This window comes from Synchytrium microbalum (genome assembly GCF_006535985.1).
Source record: "Synchytrium microbalum strain JEL517 chromosome Unknown SmJEL517_scf0016, whole genome shotgun sequence".
Lineage (NCBI taxonomy): Eukaryota > Fungi > Chytridiomycota > Chytridiomycetes > Synchytriales > Synchytriaceae > Synchytrium > Synchytrium microbalum.
Genome location: NW_022158365.1, coordinates 276,990 through 303,740, shown reverse-complemented (window position 1 = coordinate 303,740; position 26,751 = coordinate 276,990). Strand labels below are relative to the sequence as shown.

The following is a 26,751-nucleotide window of genomic DNA, read 5'->3' as shown; positions in this document are numbered from 1 at the left end:
GTTGAGGGTGACTGATTTATCGAACTGAGTTTGATGGAGGAAGGCTCCTTAAAAGCTTCGCAACCAATTCTTCAGAAAGAGCGCATTGAAGTAAAATATTTAAAACCCGAGAATCGTCGCATCCTAAACACCCTCACAACCTTGGAAGTTTTTTGGAGATCTGAGCAACATCGCAACGCGGCAGAATACACTCAAGGTCTTTGATCTCGCATCACTGCGTTCGTTTGCCGGAAGACTTCGGCCATCACAATATCACATTTCGATTTCGTGGTCTCTCTCGCTGGATACGTGCATGACAAATTCACTTAAAGATTGCCGCAAAATGAGATCTGAACGAGCTGGTTGTTTCTTACCGCAACAAAACTAATGCATTTGACGCTTCGTGAATCATCTTGTGTCCAGCCGGAAGATAAATCTCAATGGACAAATGGTCAGAGAGCCGCAAATGGGCCACTGGTCCTCAAACGCACGGCGATCAAAAGCAAGCTAGATCTTTTGGAAGCATTGCTGGAAGAATGAGAGAAACCATGTAATTTATTATAATTTTACAGAATTGAGACGATTGTCTCTGAGTTTCGTCAATAGCGCGTACAACATATCCACACGTGGAGTTGCGACTCCATGCTGCTTTGCTAATCTCGACACATTACCAAGCAACACTTCAACCTCCATAGGAATTCCTCTGTCCCAGTCCACTAGGAAGGACGATTTGCCTCTCACTCGAGTTACATTATTTAGCGTTTTTTCAAGATCCATGCCTGGAATCGGGTATCCTAAAACTGCTTTAGCGACACTAGCAATTTCTTTCATATTCTCATGAGCCACGACAGATAATAGTGGATCTGTGGCAATCTGTGATGAAGGAATAGCTCCTGCCACGACACTTAGTGGTCCAAATGTTCCATTGCTACAGTGGTTTGAAAAGTCAGCGACGGTTGCAACGTCCGATAAACAGCAACGAGAGAGCACTGACACTAGAATTTTGTTCCACCGTTCGTCTTGGACATTTGTTGGTGTTTTGATCGTCAATTTCCCACTACCCTTCATGATACCGACGAGACTCTCTAAAGAAGTCAATGAATGAGCGGCATTCGTTCTCGAATTTTCATCCGTGTATACGCCCATGGCTGTTATAGATGCATCAGATCGGTGCTACAACATTTTGGTGGGATTGTTAGATCGTGTTTTCGCCAGACTTACAGGAGATAACAAACATCGACCACGTCAGATCAGCTCACGAAACACATACCCATATCATACCGGGTTCTGTTTGGGTTGCTCCTGTAGCAATCATACAGCTTACAACCACATTTCTTGGGAACTGCTTCACCCAAGGAGCCTCAATACCAATTCCATTCTGCATCAGGACGATTGACGTCTTTCCAACAGTTACCAATCCTTCAACCATAGAAGGCATATCTTCCAATTCTGGTAGAGCTTTGCTACAGACCAAAATGTGCTCGTAACCTCCAGCTGGCAACGACTTTGATGCTTCGTCTACATTGGCGAATACTTGATGAGGCTTCCAGAGACGATCACCGAAGGATGGAGAAGTAACTTTAAATCCATTAGTTTTAACTGCTTCATAGTTTGACCGACAGACAGCAGAGACAAGTATATTCTTTGCGTGATCGTGGATGAATGCTCCATAGAAACCTCCAATGCCTCCACTCCCTAGAACGAGAACGTGCATTTTAGTGGCTGTTATATGCCAATTAGCGATGCCGGACTCAGAAAGCTGTTTCTACGCTGAATGATAAGATTGTGACGCAGAAGGGCAACAATCTCCGGCCAAACTGACGCGACGTGATAAACCTTCAAAATCAATGTACGAGGTTCCTGACGCGGTGTACGTGTACGTATATCTTTATATTTTATATTTGTAGATTTATGATTTATGAGCCCAAATATAGACATCGTGGACATCACGAACAAGTCTACTCCATAACTTGCTCGGAAAGTTCAAAATGCAAATAGTTTGCAGACTGATCCACCGACGATTTGAGCGGCTCCTTGTGATGGGTTCGTGATTGTGCTTGCCTACTGTGACTACTGTGCGTGCCCAGTGCCCAGTGTTAGAAAAGAGATTCATCAGTTGCTCTTGAAGATCATATACGTGAGGTCTCTTGGTAAAAGCAGCCTCAAAACAATCAACAGCCATGTCATATTTTTCTGATAGGTTAAACAAGACTCCAAGAGCAACAAGAGCAATGCCGGATTCTCTTTTGTTTGTGCGTGACATATAACCTCTACAATTCAGCGCGAAAAAAAGCCAAGTGCCCTTATCGTATACCTGAACCCAAGAAGCCAAATGTTCACAGTAACAAGAATCCAACTCTTCGCAATAGGAACACTCGTGACAAAGATGATCGTATAAACGGATGCGAAACCGTCTACCCTCTTTATCTTCAATCGTTAATGATCTAATATCAATAGAATAATGTAAATATTCCAATTTTATAATGAGTATCAACGATTGTCAAAAATAAATAGTGCGAGACCTGTAATTGGAGAAATCTGCGGTTGGGTCACTTTCACGGGTATCATTGCGCTATTGGTATGAAGCGAATGCCCTCTGGAGTGGCGCGTCCATATCAATTGATAGTGGTACTTTTTCTGGCTTACCTTGGTTCTAACAGCAGCATCCAAATACCCCTTGACACCACCTACAGCAGTAATGGGTTGTTTCTCGTGAATAATTCGTTCAGCAGAAGATCCAATACTTTTAGCAATCTCACATTGTTGTGGCACGCTCAAACCACCAAATTAAGTTACCGTCCATGGTTGATCGAGTGTTTGTTATTCCACCGACATTTTGGGCGGCTCTTTGTGGTGGACCTCGTGTTTGTCCTGAAGAGAGAAAGGAACAGTTGAATAGCTATTCGATGGGTACTTCAAATTGTGTTTCTAAACCCTCGAGGATTCAATCCAATAACACGCTGCAACCCATTCGACCATAGAGCACACATGCGTTTCAACCGATTGTCTGATACGGGAACCATCCTTTCCAATCCAGAAATAAAAAAATCAATCAATGTGCATAAAATTCAACCAGCACTAACCACAAAGCAATTCATGCCCCCTCGAAGCAACAGCATCGTCATCCTTTCGTATCGGTCTCAGCAACCTTCTCAATCGAATCATCTTATTAATATGTGATCCAACATTATAATCCACTTTTCTGTATCAGTCGTTGGCCACCGAATGACTGGTTGTTAAATGGTGCGGGTTGCAAAAGCGATGATGGTTTTGTCTGAATCTGCAACTGCGAAGCCTAGACTGCCGTTGTCTCACAGCTGTATACTTGGAGTTAGCCATTTACTCCTTGCCAAGGAGGAGGAGCTTAGGTGGTTCTTCCTGTTGATATTATATGTATGTAGTAGCGGAAGAAAAGTCAATGATATAGTAGGGAAAAGAGAAAGTCAGCGACGGGCAAAAATAACCAACCTTGACGTTACGAAATACCTGAAATCCAAGAAACCAAACACTCTTATAGCCAACAAGAATCAAACCCTTGACTTTAGCAATACTCGTCACAAAGATATTGGTATTAGTGAATGCAAAACGTCCTAGCTCCTCTCCATCTTCAAACGTATGTATGATAATCTAGTGTTCAAAGCGAAACATGGTAAATATTCCAATTTCTTAATGAGCGTCAACGACTTTTAAGAATAAATCGTGCGAGATCTGTAATTGGAAGAATTTGTTCTTGCGTCTCTTTCACGGGTATCATTTCGCTATTGATATAGAGCGAGTGCCCTCTGGAGTGACGCTTCACTTGAGAGTTTGATATCAGAGTCTTTTTTGCTTACCTTGGTCCAAACAGCAACAACCAAGTACCCATTAACACCACGTACAGCAGTAATAGGTTGCTTTTCTTCATTGGCGTATTCTCCTTTGGTTTGATTGTGTATAGTCGAATTCGGGTACGACCTCAATATTACGTCGAATACGGAGAGCTAAAAAAAAGTCAGCCGTATATCAACAATATGTCACTACGAAGCACGCACAGAATAAAACTTAACGTGTCCACGTCCGACCCTGCCTCAACCACGAACAAAGATCCCCGACATAAATACGGCTTGTTTCCAGATGCTGTGTGTTTTCAATGTTTACTGCGTCGAGACACATAACTTGTTCATACAGTTCAAAATCGTATCTAAGCGATGCTCCGAGATGATCTGCCTGGTTTTTGCTCGTACAGTTATTTTGCAAGACCAAAACACTTACGTATCAGCAGGCTCCCACCGAATACGCAGACCCACTGCTAACGGTTACACACCCGGTAACAATACCAACAGGATCTGCAATACGTGAAATAGAAAAACCGGCAAGTCACGACATAACTAGTCATTGATGATCAATAGTAATTGATGAATGTACCTCCCTCATCCAAAGCAGGTGGATTCCTCTTAGTTCTCCCATCCGTCCCAATACCACAGTCAGTGTCTGGATGCTCAATCGGCTGATGTATCATAAAGTTACGTCTCTTGCAAAGGGCATAAATGCCCACAATTGCTCGAGATGGTAGGAAAGCGTTGTGCTTCGAGAAACCAAAAATTAGACAGAGAAAACAGGCATAAAGAGCTGTAATGCTTGCATCAGCAACAAAACTTGATTCAAGGTTCCCTTCAAAAGCAAACATGCTCTATTCCAAGCAATCCATCCCATTTACATTTAAAAATGCTCCATCCCAACTTGAATCTCCAACAAATCGTCCATGATTCGTTCAACAGAAGATCCAATACTTTTAGCAATCTCACGTTGTTGCGACACGCTCAAACTGGCAAACTGCCAAATCAAGTCTCCGTCCATAGTCGATCGAGTGTTTGTCATTCCACCGAGGATTTGGGCGGCTCCCTGTGGTGGACCTCGTGATTGTCCTTGCCTGAGAGGAGAGAAAGAGGATTAGTCGAAAAGTTGTATTGCTCGTTTATGTGTAGTATGGGCTTCTTTTACCTATACCCTCTAGGATTAAGCCCAGCAACATGCTGCAACCCATTTACAAGCTTCGACCATAAAGCATACATGCGTTTGAATTGCTTATCTGATACGGGCACCATCATTCCTAATCCACCATCCAAGGTACCTGAATCACGCAAAAAAACGTCAATTGTTCCAATCCCAAAGTGCAAGATATCAAACAGCACTAACCACAAAGCAGTCCATGTTGCCTCGAAACGACCGCATCACCGTCTTGTTGTATCGGTCGTGGCAACCTCCTCAATCGAATCATCTTATTAATGTGTGATCCGACATGATAATCCACTTTACGTATCAGTCGTTGACCACCAAAAGATTGGATGTTGAATGGTGCGTATGCAAAAGTCATGACGTTCTTGTCTGAATCAGCTACAGCGAATCCGAGACTGTCGTTGTCGACTACGAAGTCACAGCTGTAGACTTGGAGGGAGCCATAGTCTTTGCCGAGGAGGAGGAGCTTAGGTGGTTCTTCCTGATTAAGAAAATGTGATGAGATTAAAGCTCACGCCCAAAAAGAAGATGTATATACACAAGTACCTGAAATCCAAGAAACCAAACACTCTTATACGCATCCCCAACAAGAATCAAACTCTTGACTGTAGCAATACTCGTCACAAAGATATTCGTATCAATGAATGCAACACCTTCCAGCTCCTCTCCATCTTCAAACGTATGTATAATGATCTAGTGTTGAAAGCGAAGCAATGTAAATATTCCAATGTCATAATGAGCGTCAACGACTTTGAAAATAAATCGTGCGAGATCTGTAATTGGTAGAGTTTGCTCTTGCGTCACTTTCACGGGTATCATTTCGCTACTGATGTAAAGCGAGTGCCCTCTGGAGTGACGCTTATAATCCCAAGGATATCTGCGTATTTTTGGCTTACCTTGGTTCCTACAGCAGCAACCAAATACCCATTAACACCACGTACAGCAGTAATGGGTTGCTTTTCTTCATTGACATATGCTCGTTTGAATTTGTGATTTGATTGTGGATTGTCGAATTCTGGTACGACTTCGATTACGTCGAATACGAACAGCTACCGAAGAAACGATCAATGCACTACATCTCTTGACAATAGCGGAACACAGAACAAGACTCACTCGTCCACGTCCAGCATTATCTTCACCACGAACAAAACCAGTTCCACAACATAGATACTGTTTCTTTCCAGAAGCAGTTTGTTTACTGTCAATGTTTACTGCATCGAGACACATCACTTGTTCGTATTCTTCAAAATCGTACCTATTCGAATTATGGCGCATTAGCGACGTTTATTTATCCAGATCTTTTGAAAGCCCAAAACGCTTACGTATCAACAGTCTCCCACGTAACAGGCGACACCAATTCCAACTGATATGCACCCATTTCCGGTAAAAATAGAGCAGGATCTAATGTCGAAACGACGAAAGGAATCTCAATCCATGCACCCCCAAAAAAACGAACTAGTTGGAATCATACCATACCTCTCTCATCCAAAACAGGTGGATTCCTCTTAGCTCTCTCATCATCATCCAGAGCATCGTCAGGCATCTCACCAACACCGCCAGCAATAGCAGCTGCATAATTAGCCTTTGAAGCATACCATGCTACCGGAGTCGATGTCAAGAGTGCAAATGTTTCAGACGATGAATGATACGCGATTTTATGTGGCGTCTTGTTGGCGAGTGGGACTCGTTGATGTGGCCAGTCCGCATCGTATTCAATGGTTTTGGGAAGTTGGGCTATCCTTATTGATTGCTATCAAGGACGAAAAAGAATGAGAACAGAATCCATAAGAAACTTTGAATGCTTTTTGCAACGAATCATCAAATGGCAACCTTACCGATTTAGTAATATACACAAACCCACCATGACTATTCTCATGATGCATTGACGCCATTCCAGATATCTCCCCATCACAAATCATTGGATGTATCCTCGGATACCGTTTACCAGTCTTATAAAGCGGCATCTCCAATATCGACTCATCAACAGGCTCATCTTCTTTATGTACAAGATCAAGTTGCGGAAGTAATTGCATCCCAGTATTAGTAAAACCAGCATCAGACCTCCCAGCAAAAATCCAACACGGCCGTGTCCCAGCAACAAACACTCCAGAGTACTTTAAATCGTTATCTGGACCGACATGCGTAAACGGCTTAAGATAATGCTTTTTGAGGAATGTTGGTGGTTTGGTTGGTCGATCCACCATATTTAGTTTATCACCGTCTGTGTCTGTGTAGAATCGTGGTTCACGGGATAGGTGTTCGTGTTGGATGCGTACGAGGCGGATGGATAGTCGATGAGGTTGTATGATGCTGGTATCGTCAGTGTTGATTGGTGGTGGTATTGTTGTTGTACTTGTGGATGGCGAAGTCGGTGACTTGAACATTCGATTAGGTTGTAGTACTGGTTCAGACATATCTTCGTATGGTAATACTGGGAAAGTTTTGTACATGGCTATATCACCATCTTCTGCTCGTACCTTGAAGCGAAAAAAATAGCTGGTGAATACCGATATTGAATTCTTGTATCTGACTGCTTTCATCCGCAACTATCATTACAGCACTCACAACAAGATACACATCCTCATGAGATCCATCACGACCAAGATTCAGCAACAACAATTCACTGACTTCAGCAGCAGTATGTAGATCCGCTGAAGGAGTTGCGACAGCATTTGGATGGTCTGATATCACATCTGGCAATAAATCAAACCGAGGCATATAAAAGCATTGTTCAAAGTCTGGAAGTTTCAGTATCTACGATACGTCGAGGTAGAAAAACATTCAGCAGTACATCAGCAAAAAAAATTACAATTAGACTCACTTCGAGCGATCCATCCTCTCTAAACAACACACACCAATACCTCTTTTCAATAATAACATCTTCCAGCGCCTCAGCATTCATTTCAGCTAAACTATCTTCCGTTATGGTCGGGATAACATCTATATCCATATCATCAGTCTGATTATACAAATCATCTTCTTCTTCCAGTTCAGCCTTGACAGACAAAACCGGAGCAATACTACTTGTCATAGGAGCATCACCATACAAATCATCATCGTCATCGGAAATTTCGTTCTTGACTGAAACAGGTTTTGATACTGCTACTTTCTTGGATGGTTTTGGTTGATTTAATTTAACAACCTTCTTTCCCTTCCCCTTGTTACTATTTATATTATTTACAAGCAAACCACCATCGACGGACGCTGCAAGTCCATATCGAGACTTGTGAGACAACACATCGTGCTGAGTCGGCAATCCAGGAATGACGTGAAAGTCACAGTACATGCTGGCTGTAGCGATAGGTACATCTTTTAATTCTTTACAAATGCTCAACTGCGGGTGAGCGTGTTCGTCGATTTTAAGGAGGGTGACTTGGGATGTGTTCATGAGCAACATGACGTATGGATCTGCGATGCTGGCTGATACAATCCAACTATTGTCATCGCCCATTTTCATGGTTTGTATAAGAGTGGCAGCTAATCGAAAGCAAAAAAGTTGGAATGATATTGGAATTTCGTTCCGTTTGACGTCTGGAGGGTGCGATGGCTTTTGCGCCAGTAATTCTTACCAGAATTAAGAATATTAACACCATCAGGATGTATCTGTATTACGACAGTATCATTCAGTAAACTTCCAACCGCCACAGTTGGTCCGTCCAGATAAAATCCAGAGTCTGTCAATTCACGAAACTCGGCATCTGCTTCCAATACCTGAATGACGAGAAAAAAGGTCAAGATGCCAACAAAATCTTGCAATCCCAAGTGGCCATAGTTGAAACTAAACTCACCACAGTAGAATCCTCCTTTGACAAAACCATAAACTTGTGAAACTCATTCACGTGATGAGCATTAATCCCATTACTACCATCACCAGTCCCAGCCACACCATTTGTTTCTCCAGCCTTCTCCTCTTCAACCTCCCCTCTTCGTTTATTAGCACTAGCACACTTGACACTCCAAACCTCATTAACCCCTTCAATATGTGACAAGCTATTCACAATATCAGGTCGTATACCCTTATGCAAGATAGCTAGCGCACCAGACGCAGGCGCTTCACCAACGCAAGCAACAATTTCTAAATCTAGTCGTGGGTTGGTTGGCATATATGGGTATTTGGTTTTCGGGGTCGGTATAGTGGTGGAATGTGATGTTGTTGCTGGAGCTCCAATCCCCATGTCACGGATTGGTGCCACAGCAGCGAGAATGTCACAGAGTCTGAAATGGAAGCGGTTGCGTAGTTGGGTTTGGTGCGATGACGCCATTCCGTTCGTTTTATTGGTGTGCCTTGATGATGAGGATGAGTGCTGTTTATGTGCCGTACCACTATCACCATACAAATCTTCATCTTCGTCATCAAACACTACTGTTTCCATCTTTCGCTTTTGTGGTATATTACTACTTGTATGAGGTTTTGTATCTTCCTGTGCGTCCATATCATTAACACCATCTGCTGCATCATCAATCAAAGTAGACAATCCATGATGATCAGCCTCCCATATCTGAATCAACATGGATTGACCGGTTTGGGAGCCTATAAATACATGTCCATAATCTACAAGTCCATGTGGTCCTTCAAATACACCTCCGAGGCCATTACCCAAGCATCCTAATGCTCGAGCCAATCCACCTCCACGCCCACCAATTCTCGTTACAGTAGATGGTGGTGTAGCACGAATACCTAAATCAGCGACTTTAAACTTCTTAACACCACTACGTTTACGAGACCATCCGGATCCAGCATCTTCATGTCCTTGCATTTGAACATTCATGAGTCTCCCATCTCGTAATACGACTAGCAACGTATCTGGATTAAGGAAATGGATTTGTGATGCGTCAAGCGATAGACCCAATTTTTTATAATCTGATATGTTCACAGATTGGTGTAATGGATTATCAAGAATCCATGTTTGTGGGCCACCGAGTTCGATGGATGGTGGTTGTGGTGATTCATTCTCCATTCCGTAGTATCCGTTCACGGCCAGAACGACACCTGGAGTTGATGATTGGTCCACGTGTATGAGTGCATTTGGAGATGATATTATGACACCGCCAACCGGAGCTGGTACTGCGGTTATCTTTTCGCAATTATATGGCAAATGATCTGATCGATACAAGACTGGGTATTGTTTTCGTGATAAATCCAATGATATGACTATTAAGCATTTGGTGTCTCTTCTTGCTGCAAGACGCCTACAAAATATGATGAATGCTGAGCAAAAGGCGAAAAAAAGATAGAGAAGCAAGGGTGGATGTGGCAGTCAACGAATAAACATACCCAGTCCACGTCTGCACTGGCTCAAACAAAATAGCCAGAGTAGGTTCAAAGTAATTGTACAGAAAGACCATATCAACAACGTGTTTGACTTGTGGATCAATAGATGACATTGGAATCACAAAACTTGGCAGGACGGGATTCTTGTTCCTATATCATTAAAGGACGAGATTAGATTGCGGAAAAAACCCCCCAGGAAGATTTCTGCATGATGAACATTCACACCCTTTAGCATCAACATCATTCTCTGTTGCACCACTAGTATCAGTTTTGAATGGTAGTATGGCAAGCTTGTCCCCGTAAAAGGACATTATAGCACAGCGAAACTGTGGGTCCATGCGTATTTCAGGATCTGGACGTTCTAAAATTGCTCCTTGCTATACGTATTTGGTGTAGTGTAAGTTTGAAGGAATGCTGACGTGGCTGGAGCAATTGCGAAGTTTTACCCTAAACTCTTCTCGTTCAAAGTAGTGTATCGAGACAGTCGTAAGTGTTTGTCGCGACATTGAGAACTCGACCAAAGACATCTGCAGCATGATTTGTGCGGGTTTTTTTTTGTTGTAAAGAAAGTAAGCAATTTTGGCAGTCCATTGACTAGGTCCACACACCGACAACTGCTTACCTTTGCATCACGGAAACTAAGAAGCAGGGAATCCATTCCCATCATTCCAGATGGACTGGTAGTTCTCAACACACCAATAGAAGTAATGACACCATTGAGTCGATGTTGACTGTGTAGTTCGAGCCTACCAGCGTTCCTTGGACGACTTGTCTTGGATGGATGTGGTAGAGGAATGACTGGGACCTCGCCATCGTCCTAAAGAAAGACGACGACACGTTCAACAAGTGCAATCATTGCAACAGGATGGTATAACATGTTTTTTGGCAACGAATTCTTTGATGGTTGTAAGGTTGGATTCCATGTATATTCTTATTGTTACCCATCACAATACAATGAAAGGAGCATGGATTCTGTTGTGACCCCTTGCATCAAACCATTTGCATCATCCAACATTCGAAAAGTTCAAACTGCTTCAAAATGTTCAACACCAAACATCACTGTTACGACACAGCCAATGCATATATCATACCTTGACTTGTTCTTCCTGTTTGAGTATGATTTTATGCTGGATGATGTTTCCCTTGACGGTTTCAGGAGCGGCTTCCGAGACAATGTTGAATATTTGCAAGATGGAAGCTTTGGCAATAATCAGATTGACAGCACGCGGACTGGTGAAGCTGGCTGTCACTGCTATGTCCACTCCCGTGGCCGGCAATATCTCCTTATACACTGAAAACAGCGACATTTCTATGACATGAACGATGTCAAAAAAGCGTGTAATTGAATCTCATATAATTTGAAGTAGTTTCCAAAGATCTCATAGAGGATCTCATACCGTCACTACTTGTCAAATATTATGAAATTATGAATGGAATTAGCTTGACGCGTAATGAGATCCTTCCCTTGCCGCTAGCTCACATTGTCATTGTCCAAACTTTCTCTCAAGCAAAAATCAAACATAGGGGACACCGTGTAAAGCGATGATTGATAGTCTGTTTATATTAGAGCCTGCTGGGTATTTGACTATCTCTTGATCTTTCTTTAAGCCTTGTGTTCTATCATCTTTATCATTCAACATATTAGGCGAGTAATCATCGAAAAACACTGGAAGAGCGTCGTATCCCGACGCGTCGTAGATGAATTCTGGTCTATTGTCAAGAAGGCCGGTACTATAGAAGACGTTTGTCCCGTAATCGCTGTCGCAAAACACTATTTGCTCCACATCTGGAGGAATGACTTGTTCTTTCTTGCTGTCGTTGCTCATGAAGGTATATCACTTGGATACATGGATCTGTTTTATCGTTGGTTTCTTTGCAGTTTAGAACTACTCGACTTACTTCTTCGTTACTAGTTCCACCATTGTCAGTCCTCGAATTCTTGCACAGAATGGTGGATATCCTAGTCGACTACTTTGGCGGTGTATCCGAACCACTCATCAAGGAAAACTTTGTTATTGTCTATGAGGTAATGGTCCTGTCTTGGACGTGTCTGCGTGACGCGTTGCTGCAAAGAAAAAGAGGAAACTGTTGAACAGCACATAACAACCATGTTTCTTCAACCCCAATATATATAGTTACTAGAGGAAATGGTCGACTATGGAACTCCTCACGTCACTGAACCAAATATTCTCAAAGATCTTATACCACCACCATCACTATTGTCCTCTGTCATCAATGCTGTATCGATAGGGACAACGTGAGTAGCCTGCTAGTTTGTCCGGAGTGCCAAAAAAAACGGTGCAATTCGTCTGTAGCATACTCACTTATCTCCCAAACTACTTAGGACGGGAACCAAGATGCCAAGTGGTGCAGTATCAAGCGTCCCATGGCGCTCGGCAAACATCAAATACGCAAACAATGAAATTTTCTTTGACGTCAATGAAGACGTTGATGCACTACTAGATAGGTACGAGTCACATCGCATTCCACAAGACAAAATACAGCTTTTTTTTTACCAACACCCACATGCAGAAACGGCAACCTAATAACAGCAGACATACGTGGCGAAATCCAAGCCCAATCGCGACTCTCTGGAATGCCTGATCTCATACTAACATTCATGAATCCTCGGGTATTTGAAGATGCAATGACGAGTTTCCATCCTTGTGTCAGGTATGCCAGGTTTGAACGAGATAAACAGCTATCGTTTATTCCTCCTGATGGGTCTTTTAAGCTTATGGAGTATACGTGAGTTGCAGCTGCTGGTGTTGGGTGATATCCGGTCGTGATTTGGGCGATATGCTTACTTTCGAAATTTGCGTTTTGTGTCGGCTTAGGATTACATTGGCAAATGCAAGTGCTCTACCATTCTACATCAAACCAAATCTTTCTATATCCAAAATTAGTGGTATGTACAGATCTGGAGTAAATTTTGTTTCCCGGAGATGGTGTAGTCGTTTACTTTCGTTGTTTTTGGTCCATCATCAAACTAATCCTATTTTTTGCATCCACAGGCAAACTAGACATATCAATCCAACCACGCGCAGCAGCAGGAAAAGTAATCGAATCCGTATCTGTGCTAGTGACTCTCCCCAAACACGTATCGTCTGCACGGTTGACTACAAGTCAAGGAAGCGCAATGTATGATACAATTAGTAAGGTAAAGCCAATCTCCCACAAACAGCTCTTTTTTGTGGTGAATCTCACCAGCCTTGTTTCAAAAAGATGGTGCGATGGAATATCGGTAAAATCAGTCCAGATTTACAAAGTCTGGGGATTCCCATGCTGAATGGTATTCTTACTGTCGAGCCGTCGTAAGTCTTTCAAAATCTTACGTCCTTTTAGTGCCAAAAAAAGCCGCAATAGTTGACCAACCAATACCTCGTTTCACAGAGAAGAAACAATCCCAGAAATACATAGCGTATTCGTTGACTTTAAAGTCAACATGTCTACTGTCTCTGGCCTCAAAATCGATGCTCTGCATGTTCATCATGAGAGTTACAAACCTTATAAAGGTGTTAGGATGGTAACAAGGAGTGGGAGGTATCAAATACGGATGTAACAAAGACAACAGTCTGTTGTAATATAGATATAATTTGGCTCTCTATCCCCAATTGTCGTTGTGTCAACTTTCGGTTTCCATCGAGCTCAACACACGAACGACTCCGTCTACAGCTACGATTGACACCCTGTCTGTACTGGAGCCTGGTGGGTATTTTCAGGTCACCTCCAAGGTCATCCCAATTACTAATTCACTAACATCACCAACAAACTAAGAAAGTCATCAAAAACTACTGGAATGGCGTCGTTATTGGACACTTAGTAGATGAATTTCGAGGAATGGCTTGTCTGCTGTTGCTCTTGAGGTTATGATAATTTGATGTATCATCGTACAACTTGGTCGGGTTTTTATTGCACTTTGGGAGCTACATGTCATATTTCTCAAAATAGTTCCCCTATCAACGTTCCATGAAATCTTTCATAGACTGTTGATATTCGAGTCCGCTACATTGGTGGTGTATCAGAGCCACTACTTATGGAGGACTTTCATTTTCTATGAGGTACCAAGAGTTTTGTCTTTGATGTATCTTCGTTGGATGTTGCAAAAAAAACCGGAATTACAAACTATGTATAACAGTAGATGCTTCCTTTCAACGCAATGCACTCAGCTACTAGAGGAAATGGTTGGCTATAAAACTCCTCACGTCAATGAACCAACATTCTCAAAGCTCTCATACCACAACTATCACTATTATCTTTTGTCACCAATGCTGTATCCATAGGCACGACGTAAGTTTCAAGACAAGAGCACACGAAACAATCAAGTTGCACTGAATTATATTACTGAACTCTTGAACTACCTAGGACGGGAACCAAGATCCCAAGTGGTGCCACATCAAACGTCCCTTGCCGGTCTGCAAACCAAAAACGCAAGCAACGAAATCTTTTTTGACGTCAATGAGAACGAAGATGCACCACTAGTATTGGTGCGGAAGCATATGTCGTAATACATACTGCTAGTTTGTTTTTTGCTTCACCAATTCCAACAAATAGAAACGGAAACCTTATAGCAGGCATCCGTGATGGTATCCAAGCAGGGCTCTCGGGCATGCCTGATCTCATACTTGTACGTATAAATCCTCGAGTATCTGAAGATGCAATGACCAGTTTCCATCCTTGCGTCAGGGATGCAAGACTTGAATGAGATTCCCTTTAATTGGTTATTCCTGGTGATGGGTCTATTTATACTTATGGAGTGGGATGTACCAGATACGCGTAATCCAAAGTCCGCTAGTTCACAATTTTTTGGTTGTTGTCATATAGATATTATTATATGTGTAAACCTTTAGGATGAGAAAAACAGCAAATTAACGGAAACACTTTAATTTACTTTTCTTATTACTGTCCTGGTCATTCATTAGTTTGGTATACCGGTTCCGTCCTACTGTTGATCACCCTCAACCTCTACAACCCATCTCGTTCTAACTGTTGACCAACGTCTGAACCCCATCACTCAACGCCGCAATCTTATTACTCGCACTCATCCATCTAAACTCATCAATCTCAGCATCTACATCCCCTTCCCCCCTTCCACTCCCGTCACTATCTCGTCTGGGTCTCACATTCCGTATATTATCCCACATGCTCTCATACACCTTTAGTCTCTCCAGCGGTGCGTAATTCGATACGGGTGGTGTCTTGACGATACCAGCAACAAGTATCGTTTTCGATTTAAACGGTTTGATAGCCATGGCATACAAAGTATACGATTTCGATACGGATTCGGTGAATTTGAGGAAAATGGCGCCTGGTTTGTTGTTTAGGAGGGCTGCTGTTGTGGATGGTTTTGGTTGGGATGGTTGGCTTATACGTGTCAGGTCGTTTACGAGGGATTTGTGGAAGGAGAGGATGTCGGAGAGGAGTTTGGCAACCTCTTTGTAGAGTGTTGTTTTGTAGAATGTCTCGAGTGGGATTAGGATGCCTTTTATGTGTTGACTCTGTTAAAAAGAAGGTGTGTTAGCATAACAAAAAAAAAAGGAATTTGCTATCTAGATCCATGAACTACAATCCACACATGCCTCATTAGCTATATACTCAGTCAGCGCATCAGACTGTCTCGTCCTCCACAAACTCGCAACCTGCGAGCTCATTTCCTCCCACTCCTTATTGGCTTCCTCATCACTAATAAACTTTTCACTTCCAGCAACAAACGGATTCGAATTCCCAGGCATTGGCACAGACTGCTCGCTCTCCCAATCTTGAGATACTCGCGTATTCGTCACTCCCAATCCAGTAACTCCACTATGAGGATGACCATCGTCCTCTTCATGTGTGGTTGCCTCCTGATTAACAGATCTCACCCACGACTCTACACTATCTGGATTTTTACTATGCCGTCCGAGCGAATCAGAGTCTTTGTTTAGAGCTTTATCTAGATCTACTATTGCAGCTTCCCCTTCATCTTTATCACCATCATCTATTCTATTTATAGGCTCTTCTAGTACCGTCACCATTGACGCCTTACGTGGCCGTCCACCTTTAAGCTGAAGTATGGAAGGCAGCGGTGGGGTATCACGAGGCAAATCAAGTGACATCGCAGACCGTGATGCCATGCCAGGTGACAGCATGATTAGTTTATTACTCGTGGATCTTGAGCGACTTAAACTACTGTAAGCTGTACTTTGTTGTGCACTACTACTATGTACAGATGGCTCATGCCGACCAGCAGAATCATCATGTCGTCCAAACAATCGTGCTAAAAAGCCAGGTCGAGATCTAGACTCAACACTTATGCCATCTTGTTCATGTCGACGTCCAAATATACCATGGCGTTTGGGGACAGCTGGGATGGGAGTTGAACTAGGTGCTGCACGATGCCAGTCCGTGGATCGTCGTCCTATAAACAGCCCCATGCGTTCAAACAGGTCTAGTGATGGGCTACGATTCGAGCCTGCTTGCATGTGACTTGCTGTCGGTCTCGGTGAATCTGATAATGGTATGGTATACGTGGGCGGTGTAAAGGGTGGTGATATCGGTGGAAGTCCTGACGATGACGCAACTTTGGATCCTAAAAATGGTGTTGATAAAGCTTCCGTCTGACCTCCTCCAACTGCAGACGCTCCACCAGCAACATTCAACGACGACCGATTATTATTCGACAACCGCGTCAAAGTATCACCATCATCTGTCGGTCCATCAATAATCGATATCCTCTCTGACGCAGGATGCAAAACCAGCACTGGCCCCTCCCACCCTTGTCCATGTGCAGCCTTCACTAACGCAGCTATCGTCCTAATTACAGCGACACCACCTCTATATGTTGTGTCATCTTCTAATAAATCCGTCACGGCAAATATTCTATCGGGTCTGACTCTCAGTGTTTTGCTGAATTCCATAAAAAAGATTATTTTATGGACTGTGAATTCGGGGCCTTTGCCGAGGAGTGTGCATTCAGTGCGTGGGTACATGGCAACGATTAGTTCACAGAGCTTGTCTCCTGAGCGTAAGAGTTTGAGGAGGTCTTTTTCTACAGAGCCTGGTGGTTGGTTTATTACTGTACAAATCCTATTGTTGATGTGGTTGGTTAGCACTTTGAGGTAGAGCTGTCCAAATAAGAGAAAAAAAGAACAGCAAAATTGGGATTGGATTCTTTCGAAAGACTCACCACTCTACTACTTTAGGACCATACTCATGATACAGCTTATCAAACACTATCGACTGTCTCGACGATCTAGGAGAAGACAGTTCTACACCGATGGTCGATAATCTCAGCGATAATCGATACGTGTCCTGGGAATTCAGCAATCTGATAAACTGAAGCTCTTGTGATGATGGTTTACCAGGTACCTGCGGTTAGAATTAATGATGCGTCAGAACACCTTTACATTTCACAGTGTTTTATCCACGCCAAAAAAAGCGACGCTACAGCTTTAAAATGACTTGCCTCAGTATGATCACCAACACTCGTCCGTTCCTGTCCACCAAGCATCAGTCTGTACGCTTCCGACACAAGCTCCAAATGCTCCTTCAGCAGTGCTTCTTCATCTACAGCGCTTTCCTCTGACGTGGCAGTTAACGACGATGGTGTTGACGGTACAGGCAAGAATGGATCTCGCATGGACTCGGTTGTTGGTGTACCCGAGAATGCTTCTGTAATAGATCTAGACCACCGTTGCGTTGATCGTATAGGTGTCGACGTTGTTGTTGACGTGCCAGATACTACTGCTGCGGCTGCTATAGCAGCTTCTAGACTAAGTGATGGTATGGTTGTTGGGGGTATAGAGATATTAGATGCTTCTGTTGGGGCGGGTGTGTTTGGTATTATGGGTGATGGGTCTGATGATGGTATTACTGTTGTTGATGCCGATGAGTTGGTTGTTGCTGGTTGCGGAGAGTTGTGTATTTTACTATCACTTTCTGCCAGTTGAGGCGGTAGCTCCAACTGTGACACATGTATACGTGATCTCTCCAGTGGAGCCAGGACGCCAAGAGAGGTAGATAGAGCTGGTCTCGTTAACGACGGAGCTGGTGACTCTGGTGCAGTTATACTGCCCTTCCCAGTCAGTAACTCCTCCTTGACTCGGTAATACGGCGTATCGCCCACAGTAGGTTGTTGCAGTATCGGTGGTGCTGTCACAGAGGTGTCAATAACAAGCGGTTTAGCTTCATACTCCTTGACAAGTTCAGCAGCCTGTTTGGACAATTTGATCTTTGGAGCTAGCACGTCCTCCGTCATCTGCCAATCCTTTTGGCCGACATTAGCTCGCCGTAGTAAATCTATACTTGCAGATCGTTGAGCTAGACTCTCTTCAACGACAGTAGCCTTGCCATCAATGTTTGTGCCAATGTTGTGGATGGCAATAAAGTCCTTGACTGGAATCAACTGTGGTGTCTGCGGCACGGTTTCGGTATTTCCAGATGATTGTGACTGTACATAATCGGCTTTGGAGCTAGCAGATGCCTTGACAGGGGTTGATGATGGTTTAACGTGAACTACAGTGGCTACAGACCCTGTTGATTCCATGATTCCTTCATAGAAACACTAGTTTGTGGATTAAGAAAGATGAGATATCGCGTTATTTTAGAAGTGATTGCCTATATTAATGCCCAACTTCCCCATGGGAAGCCCCAAAAGACCAAAGTTTGAAAAACGAATTGGACCCACCAAACGCACATGCAAAAACACTTGAATGAGTCAGTACAGAGACACCCTTACGAGAACTAGTGGACGGATACCTATATGAAAGCCAAATCGACACGAATCTAAACGTGCCCCTATTCACGACCTGTGAAAAATCAAACACCGTGTCTGGCTCAGGAATCGAAAGATTGTCGGATTGCTGTTTGGCTGTTTGATGTGTGGCTATGGCTGTTGAGCAGGTATGCATATATGATGGAAGTAGGTATATATGTAATTCATACGATGCAATAGTCTCGTAATGCTTCGAAAACCAATGATCTCACTCAGAACAATTGCAACGTTTGCTGTCCTCCAGGGGTTTGCAACATTTCTATTACGGCGATCGCTCTGACACGGACTAGGAATCTGTAGCACTATAAGAACAGACCGCTGATCGTCCCTTGCGGTTAGAATCAAACCACTCCAACCTGCGCATCTCGTCGTTTTTCTAACTCAATCACAAAACGTGAGCTTCCATACCAAACATCCTTCCTTGAACAAACCATAGACGGACTGAAGCGGAGTCAGCTCCAACATGTCAGATCCATCACCACCTCCATCAGACTCGTCTACATCCACTCTAACGCCAAACCCAAATTCCGTGGAAAATCTGTTGGTCGCATCTGGGGCCCTAGCAGAGAAAACACCTATAGACTTAAGGCGGACGTCTAATGTGTCCGTAGTGGACTTGTCATTGAGTACCATTGAAAACAAGGATCTTGACCTTGAGGATGAAGGATCGGATGCACCAGTTGCGTCGACATCATTTCCACGAGTTACCACCATGCAAGAAATGGCTAACATGAATGGGCTGTGGACTAGACCAAGGAAGATATTGGTATGTTATTGGACGAAGCGTACTCTCTGATCGCTGATTTGGGTTCTGATCACATCTAAACATTGAAACGTTTTTTTGGGCTTTAGGTCGTGGGCCTGGCAGCAATGTGTGCGCTTCTCCCCCCGTTATCCGGCAATGCATATCTTCCTGCATTAGATCAGATCTCTGAAGATCTGTCACTATCAGCAGAAATGGTGAACTTGTCTGTCGCTGTGTTCCTTGTCTTTGTTGCGCTAGTTCCATCGCTTTGGGGATCATTATCTGATGCTTATGGAAGGAGACCTATATATTTGATCTGTTTGGTATGAATCCAATTAGCATTCCCAGTCAATGATTGCCTTTGCTAACATCAACCAAACATAGGTCGTGTTTGTAGTTGCATGTGTCGGGCTAGGATTCACGCAGAACTTTGCTATGCTCGTGTGCATGCGAGTGGTGCAGGCTTTTGGTTCTAGTGCTCTGGTTGCGGGTAAAACTAAAAACGTTTTTGTGAACCTCTTCGTCGCCTGTTTTTGTTTCTACATACTGATTTTCCCATATGAACTAGTGGGAGCTGGGACTATCGGAGATATCACAACTCGACAAGAACGAGGGACCTATATGGGGACATTCAGCGCTACAATCTTTTTAGGACCGGTACTCGGTAAGACATAGCGACTTGTCGTATGTTCGAAGCATCGTTCATCGCAAACATTTTTTGCTCTCAGGTCCAACGATTGGAGGTGTACTTTCCGAGTTTTACGGCTGGCGCTCCATCTTCTTCTTCCTCGCCATATGGGGAGTTCTGGTTTGGGTCTCTGTATTCCTGCTACTACCAGAAACGCTCAAAGACGTTGTGGCTAGAACGGGGGGCTCAGAAGCACCATTCGACATAATGTACCGCAAGGTCTTCAAAACCCCGTCAATATTATCAAAACCTGCGTCTGATGTCGGGCCACCACGTAAAGGTAAAAACGAACCTGCGTCAGCCTCTTTGAAAGCTTCTAACGCAACCCGACTTTCACTCAACAGTCAAACTCCCAAACCCACTCGCACCCGCCAAGATGCTTCTCGACAAAGAGGTCATCTGTATTCAAGCAATATCCGGCTCTGTCTTTATTGTCTTCATGAGCCTAATCGTCCCAATGAGCATACAATACACCAGACTATACCACCTCTCCGAATTCCAAATCGGGCTTTCGTATATTGCTAATGGAACAGGTAACATCCTCGGCTCGTATCTAAATGGATATCTCATGGACAAAGTATATGCCATTGAGAAGAAGAAGCTTGCCAAAGGTGTATCGATGAATATTGAGAGGACGAGGTTGAAGCTGGCTTGGTTTCCACTTATGATTGTGGTATTGAGTGCTATAAGTTACGGATTTGTGTTGCAGTCTAGAGCACCGCTGTATGCTGCATTGATAATTCAGTTTACCATGGGTTTTGGTATTGCTGCTTCGTCCAACTCCTTTGGAACGCTTCAGGTGGACTTGTTTCCGGGCCGTGTGAGTATTGTATATGGTCACATTGGTGATCACGCCAGGCAGTATGGAGTTGTCGCTTTGCTAACTTGCTTTCTCTGTGAATGATTTTTAGACTGCTTCTGTCATGGCAGCGCAGAACCTGTCTCGGGGTCTGCTTGGAGCTATAGCAACTGTGTTGATTCAACCTGCAATCAATACCTTTGGAGAAGGAGCTACGTATGCCTTCCTTGGGTTCTTAATTATAACCACTCTTCCATTATTGTAAGTATTTTCAGATTTCTTGAGCACAGCAGCTTCATTGTCTCAACTATATTCATGTTATTTTAGCGGCCTGCTCTGGGTATATGGGGAAACATGGAGACTAGAGCGTGAAGCAAAAGAAGACGCTCGAGACATTAAATCCAAACTGGCATCAGATGCCATAAAAAAAACTTAAACTGTAATTTGCACCCAAAATTCTAGTCTATAGAAAGTATCTTTTCAAAATACAAGTGTGATATATATCATCTAAACGGATCTATTTATATTTTGGCCCAGGGAACGGCAACTTCCTCCTCAACTCTGTCACAATATCCAAATAATCCACCTCATTCTCTGGCGTAACATGTCCATGCCTCACCAAAAAATCAATCACGACACATCCGCTCTCTGGCATGAATTTACCATCCACGACATGTCTAGCAATCGTTTCCAAATCCCACAGATAAAAAGAGTCTACTTCTCCATCTGACGGTTTAGGTATAAAGTCCGCTGTTAGTTCTAGATCGTATATGTATTCCGTGTCCGGCAAGAGCCCACGAGACGGTGAGTTTGCGAAATAGGATATGGATGATACAGGGATGCATTTGCTTGCTATGTGTCCTGGTATGCTGGCTTCTTCAGCACATTCTTTGATCATGTTTGCTGTTGGAGATGCGCCGGCTGGTAGCCCTCCTAGTATAATAATGTTTGAAGGTGTGAGTTGAACAGTTGTGATGACACGGCCAAAAAAAGCCCAGTAGAACATAGTAGTTTCTGAGCATCGGCAACACTACATTTCAACCACATTCACGTAGCTTACCTCCTACTATATTATCCAAATAACCTGGCCACGTCTGCTTCTGCAAACTCCTTTTTGCAATCCACATCTTTATACTCCCATCAGCCAAATCACGTACATATCCATTCAGATGGCATCCATAGCTCCGTATTCCAAATAACCCTTGAGCAGCTCGCTCAACACCAAACACTACACTCCCATCGTTCTCATACACAGCGTAAACCTCATTCCTCCATCCTTTCAAGCACTGGAATTCCGGAATACTGGCAGTGGATGCACGCCATATAGATAGTAAATCTGCAACGGCCGATGTCTTATCTGCTACATCGGCAAACTCGATTTTGTCGGCGTGGATTTTGAAGATAGAGCTTGGCAAGTGCTGGATTATAGAACTGCGTATGAATCCAATGGGCTGATTGTTTATTGTGAGTGGAAGCCCACATCCGTCTGCTGGAGGGTATTCAAAGTTGTTTATATCTTGTATTGTCTTGAGCATTTTAAGTTGCGTCTTTGGGTTTTGTGAAATTAAGGGGAAGCTAAGGCATTGAACCAAGACTTGCATTGAAAGACACGGATTTTATTTCATATACGTACTAACATATGTTTCCAACTGTAGGGAAGTATGCAACAGTTAGTAGCGACACGCTCTCCCACCCTCTCAAATACCCACCACGACAAACTTTCAACACTCCCAATCAATGCGCGCAGCACTGCTAGAATCCCTTCCAGAACTACTCGAAGCGTGTAAATTCTCCCCCTTCGGATCACAGAGTGCTTTTTCTCCTCTACACTCTCCAAATAAAGGCAGCAAATCTTGTTTGTCGCAATCTCAACAACAAACAAATCAACAAATCAAATTTATTACCCCTATCTATTTATATGAAAGGAATGCGACTGTTACACGTCGCAGCAGTCATGCTCGGTGCTGCGGTACGTGCTTTGGCAATGCATCACATATACCATTTCTTGGCATTTCTGATGCAGGCATCAAGCAATCAAACACGTGTTTTCTAACGCGTCTATATCTCACATATAGGGTATAGCACAAGCAGCTACATCTTGTCCATGTGGTTGTCGTACCCAGAACGGTACCGATTGGGTATACCGTGATGGTGCTGACTTGAAACAGAATGGACAAATTTTCAAATGGGCTTCTGTTAATGTTATGGATTTGGGTCAATTGATTGGTAATGCCATGGAACGCTTTATAGTTATGGACAGCTTCTGATGGTGGGGTTTTTTTGTGTTGCTTACATGTACTTATGTAGATCGACCTGGATATGCTCAAACAACCGTCACTCCATATGAAGCTTGGGATGCTCTCAAAGCTGTATCAGTTATGGGTGGTCGTGTCGCTCGTATCTACGAATTCAGGTAAATGTGTTTGAAACAAGTGCTGTCACATCCATCACTACCTTTTTTCTCACTTTCATTTTCCTCTAGTATCTACAACTCCGTAAACCCAACCGGCGACATATCTACTTTCCACTGGCAAGGTCCCGGCAAATACAATGAAGCCCTCTTCCAATCCCTCGACTCGACAATCGCAACCGCCAACTTCCTCAAAGTCAAACTAATCATTGGTCTTATCGATTGGTGGTGGTGGAGGGGTGGCTGTGCTGATTTCGTTCAATCTGTATGGAATACGATTCCTGCCAAGCAGGGGTGGACTGCTAAATCCATGGATTTCTATACTGATGCTGATGCAATTGCCGAGTTTAAGAATTTCTTGAAGTGGATTGTTAATAGGAAGAATACTGTTAGTGGACTTCGATATGGTGGTGAGTAGTGAAGGAAGAAATATCTTGAGCATAATGCCACAAAGAACATTTTACTGTTCCCTTTTTTGGTATTCCCCAACAACACTAAAACACACCATGTAACACACACTCTCCCCCTTTCTCCTCGACAGACGACCCAGCAATCCTTGCTTGGGAACTCGGTAATGAAGCAGCAGGATGGAACCAAATCACACCTCCAGCATGGACTAAAGGAATTGCTCGATACATCAAAACCGTCGCTGGTGACCCAAATCATTTGATTCTTGACGGTACCATTGGTGGTGAATACGGACTTCAAAACACTGATGGATCATGGCCAAACCCTTCAATTTCTAAATGGCAATACATGCTCCAACAAGGTGTATTAAGTGATGCTTGTGTTGACATTTTCAATAATCATTATTATAGCTCTCAAGTAAGTACTAGAGGTGGTTGATATGAGCTATTTTGTTGCTGTTATACATTATTGGGAAGTATTTTTTGCCCAACAAACAGGCCCCTAACTCAAACTCTCATCGTAGGGCCCAACCGACTACGCCAACCGTGCCCTCCGTGACGTCGCCATAGTCCGCTCCGCCGGCAAGCCCTTCATCGTCGGCGAGTACGGTTTCGCAGACAAGCAATCCTACGACAATCTCAATTCTGCCGCAACCAACAATGGCGTCACCGCAACCATGATCTGGAACATGAACTTCCATTCCCGTGACGGAGGCTGGTATGTCCATTCCGAAGGCAACGGGTACCTCTCCTACCACTTCCCCGGTTTCGCAACATCCAATTCGTCACCCTTCGATGAAATCGATGTCATGAGCATGCTCCGTAACTGGTCGCGCTGGATTACCGGTACTAGTTTCCAGACCCTGCCTGTACCTGACGCACCTGATCTCAGTATCACGAGCTCCAGTCCTAGGAATATGAAGTGGAGGGGTTCGCCCGGTGCTCAGACGTATCAGTTGCAGAGGGGTTTGAATGCGTCTGGGCCGTTTACGGTTGTTGCTAGTGGGATAACGGACAATGTGCCTTCTGGAAGCACCATTTATAATGATTATGGTGCTACTTGTGGAGTTACTTATTATTACCGTCTGCAGGCTTGCTCGGAAGGTGGATGCTCGATACCGTCTGCTATTCGTGGGCCAATCAAGTGTTAGAGATGGTGCCTGCAAGACAATGGACTCTTTTAGATTATGACACATTTTGGACTCTCGTTACCTCTTCTCTTTTAATTTACTGTTTTAAAATATGATACCACAACAACATTAGTATAGTAGTTATAGTACCAATAAAAGATTACACAACACAGTTGGTGTTAACAAAGACAGAGTTTATATTTTGGGGATTATCAATTCATACATGATCATCACTATGTGTTTTAGAAAAGACATGAGGCTAATAACTACTATTCATACGGTTTACACGAAACCATATACCTTATAAACGAGACACAATCAGACCATCAATCCCAACTAATGCTATAATGCTACTATGATTATGCTAAAAAATATGCGACTCCATCTCGTCAATTTAGCTTGATAGCTAAAACCCAACCAATCCTAACGATAGATATATGCTCACCATCAACACAACTACTTGTACACGTATCTCTCACATCACCAACACCCCCCTCTTTACAATATAACACAATTCGACTTGGGCTCACTACTCTCCCCACTCTGCTTCTCAATCTCCCCGAGCATCATCTCAAATATCTTGTTTGTATTCTGATTCAACTTGGCACTACTCTCAATAATCGCACAATTCCACGCACTAGCCTGTCTGGTCGCCTCATCAAGCGTAATCTGTCTCTGAGCCCCCAAATCCGATTTATTACCCACCAGCACAACAGGCACCCAATTGATTCCCGTGTACGTCAGAATCTTGTCCCTGATAACCTTGCACATTTCAAAACTCGTCTTTGAAGCGATACTGTATACGAGGACATATCCGTGGATTCCGACAGCATGACGAGAGTTCAAGATGCTGAATTCGTCTTGTCCTGCGGTATCGATTATCTCACATGCGAATTCCTGGCCTCGGATTTTGACGATTTTGGTAAATGTGTTTTCGATTGTGGGATAGTAGAATTCTTGGAATTGGTTTTCGACGAATTGAAGGATTAGGGAGGACTTGCCGACGCTGCGAGAGCCTAGGACGGCGATTTTGCGGACTTTTGGGGGGTTGGATTTGGTTGCCATCTGGATAGAGTAATGGGTGTGAGTTGTATGGTCCTGTTTGATGTTTCATGACAATGTTCGGACATTCAAAGAGACTCTGTAGCTTTCATAGATGGGCAACTTACATTACTATATGCTTCCTGGCAGTGATGACTCTCAGCGTAGGCTTGACTATTGGATCTCTATCTGCTTTAACTGCTTTGCTATGAGCTAGTGTCTTTTGCGGTGTTTTGTGAAAAGTTGCAGTTGAGCGAGCAACCATTTTGAGCAACGGCGGAGAGGATCATGTTGGTTTTAAGGCGACAACGATACGATTGAGCTTGAAGATGCGACACGAGTGCGCATAGATTCTTTTTCAGGCGTGTCAGATGCGACTTTCATCGCGATGATTGGCGCAAGCAAAAAAATAAAAATCCAGCATGCAACGCCAAGTCAGAGCATGGGACTATGATGTTCATATTGTAAATTATGAGATACAAGTTTAATCACACAAAACATTACTTCATGGCGACTCGCATTCTCAGACACGG

The 26,751-nt window shown here is 43.5% G+C and overlaps 5 protein-coding genes across 5 annotated transcripts; 2 read left to right on the top strand and 3 right to left on the bottom strand.

Annotated features, from left to right (window-relative positions):
• Positions 1 to 537: 537 nt before the first annotated feature.
• Positions 538 to 11,553, bottom strand: PAN5A (2-dehydropantoate 2-reductase; the record flags this gene model as incomplete). The annotated part of the gene is made up of 28 exons (XM_031169156.1): positions 538 to 907; positions 974 to 1,152; positions 1,250 to 1,674; positions 2,533 to 2,551; positions 2,626 to 2,666; positions 2,776 to 2,850; positions 3,513 to 3,606; positions 3,813 to 3,959; positions 4,249 to 4,304; positions 4,384 to 4,543; positions 4,699 to 4,888; positions 4,960 to 5,089; positions 5,155 to 5,455; positions 5,521 to 5,667; positions 5,871 to 6,023; positions 6,088 to 6,229; positions 6,297 to 6,375; positions 6,451 to 6,724; positions 6,810 to 7,451; positions 7,540 to 7,728; positions 7,796 to 8,451; positions 8,544 to 8,685; positions 8,763 to 10,164; positions 10,250 to 10,396; positions 10,472 to 10,623; positions 10,693 to 10,773; positions 10,869 to 11,063; positions 11,338 to 11,553. 28 exons carry the CDS (start codon positions 11,551 to 11,553, stop codon positions 538 to 540), a joined length of 6,804 nt encoding a protein of 2,267 aa, XP_031024841.1.
• Positions 11,554 to 11,788: 235 nt separating this feature from the next.
• On the top strand, positions 11,789 to 13,808 carry SmJEL517_g03227 (uncharacterized protein; the record flags this gene model as incomplete). The annotated part of the gene is made up of 10 exons (XM_031169155.1): positions 11,789 to 11,823; positions 11,892 to 12,076; positions 12,160 to 12,272; positions 12,382 to 12,503; positions 12,591 to 12,713; positions 12,779 to 12,994; positions 13,084 to 13,154; positions 13,261 to 13,406; positions 13,472 to 13,560; positions 13,640 to 13,808. The coding sequence occupies 10 exons, from the start codon at positions 11,789 to 11,791 to the stop codon at positions 13,806 to 13,808; spliced, it is 1,269 nt and encodes a 422-aa protein (XP_031024834.1).
• A 7,939-nt stretch (positions 13,809 to 21,747) lies between these two features.
• On the bottom strand, positions 21,748 to 22,765 carry SmJEL517_g03226 (uncharacterized protein; the record flags this gene model as incomplete). Its single annotated transcript, XM_031169154.1, has 2 exons — positions 21,748 to 22,163; positions 22,291 to 22,765. The coding sequence occupies 2 exons, from the start codon at positions 22,763 to 22,765 to the stop codon at positions 21,748 to 21,750; spliced, it is 891 nt and encodes a 296-aa protein (XP_031024833.1).
• Positions 22,766 to 23,184: 419 nt separating this feature from the next.
• On the top strand, positions 23,185 to 25,198 carry SmJEL517_g03225 (uncharacterized protein; the record flags this gene model as incomplete). Its single annotated transcript, XM_031169153.1, has 6 exons — positions 23,185 to 23,199; positions 23,306 to 23,456; positions 23,538 to 23,643; positions 23,713 to 24,050; positions 24,182 to 24,465; positions 24,572 to 25,198. The coding sequence occupies 6 exons, from the start codon at positions 23,185 to 23,187 to the stop codon at positions 25,196 to 25,198; spliced, it is 1,521 nt and encodes a 506-aa protein (XP_031024836.1).
• A 477-nt stretch (positions 25,199 to 25,675) lies between these two features.
• On the bottom strand, positions 25,676 to 26,483 carry SmJEL517_g03224 (uncharacterized protein; the record flags this gene model as incomplete). The annotated part of the gene is made up of 2 exons (XM_031169152.1): positions 25,676 to 26,242; positions 26,352 to 26,483. 2 exons carry the CDS (start codon positions 26,481 to 26,483, stop codon positions 25,676 to 25,678), a joined length of 699 nt encoding a protein of 232 aa, XP_031024835.1.
• Between the last annotated feature and the right edge of the window lie 268 nt (positions 26,484 to 26,751).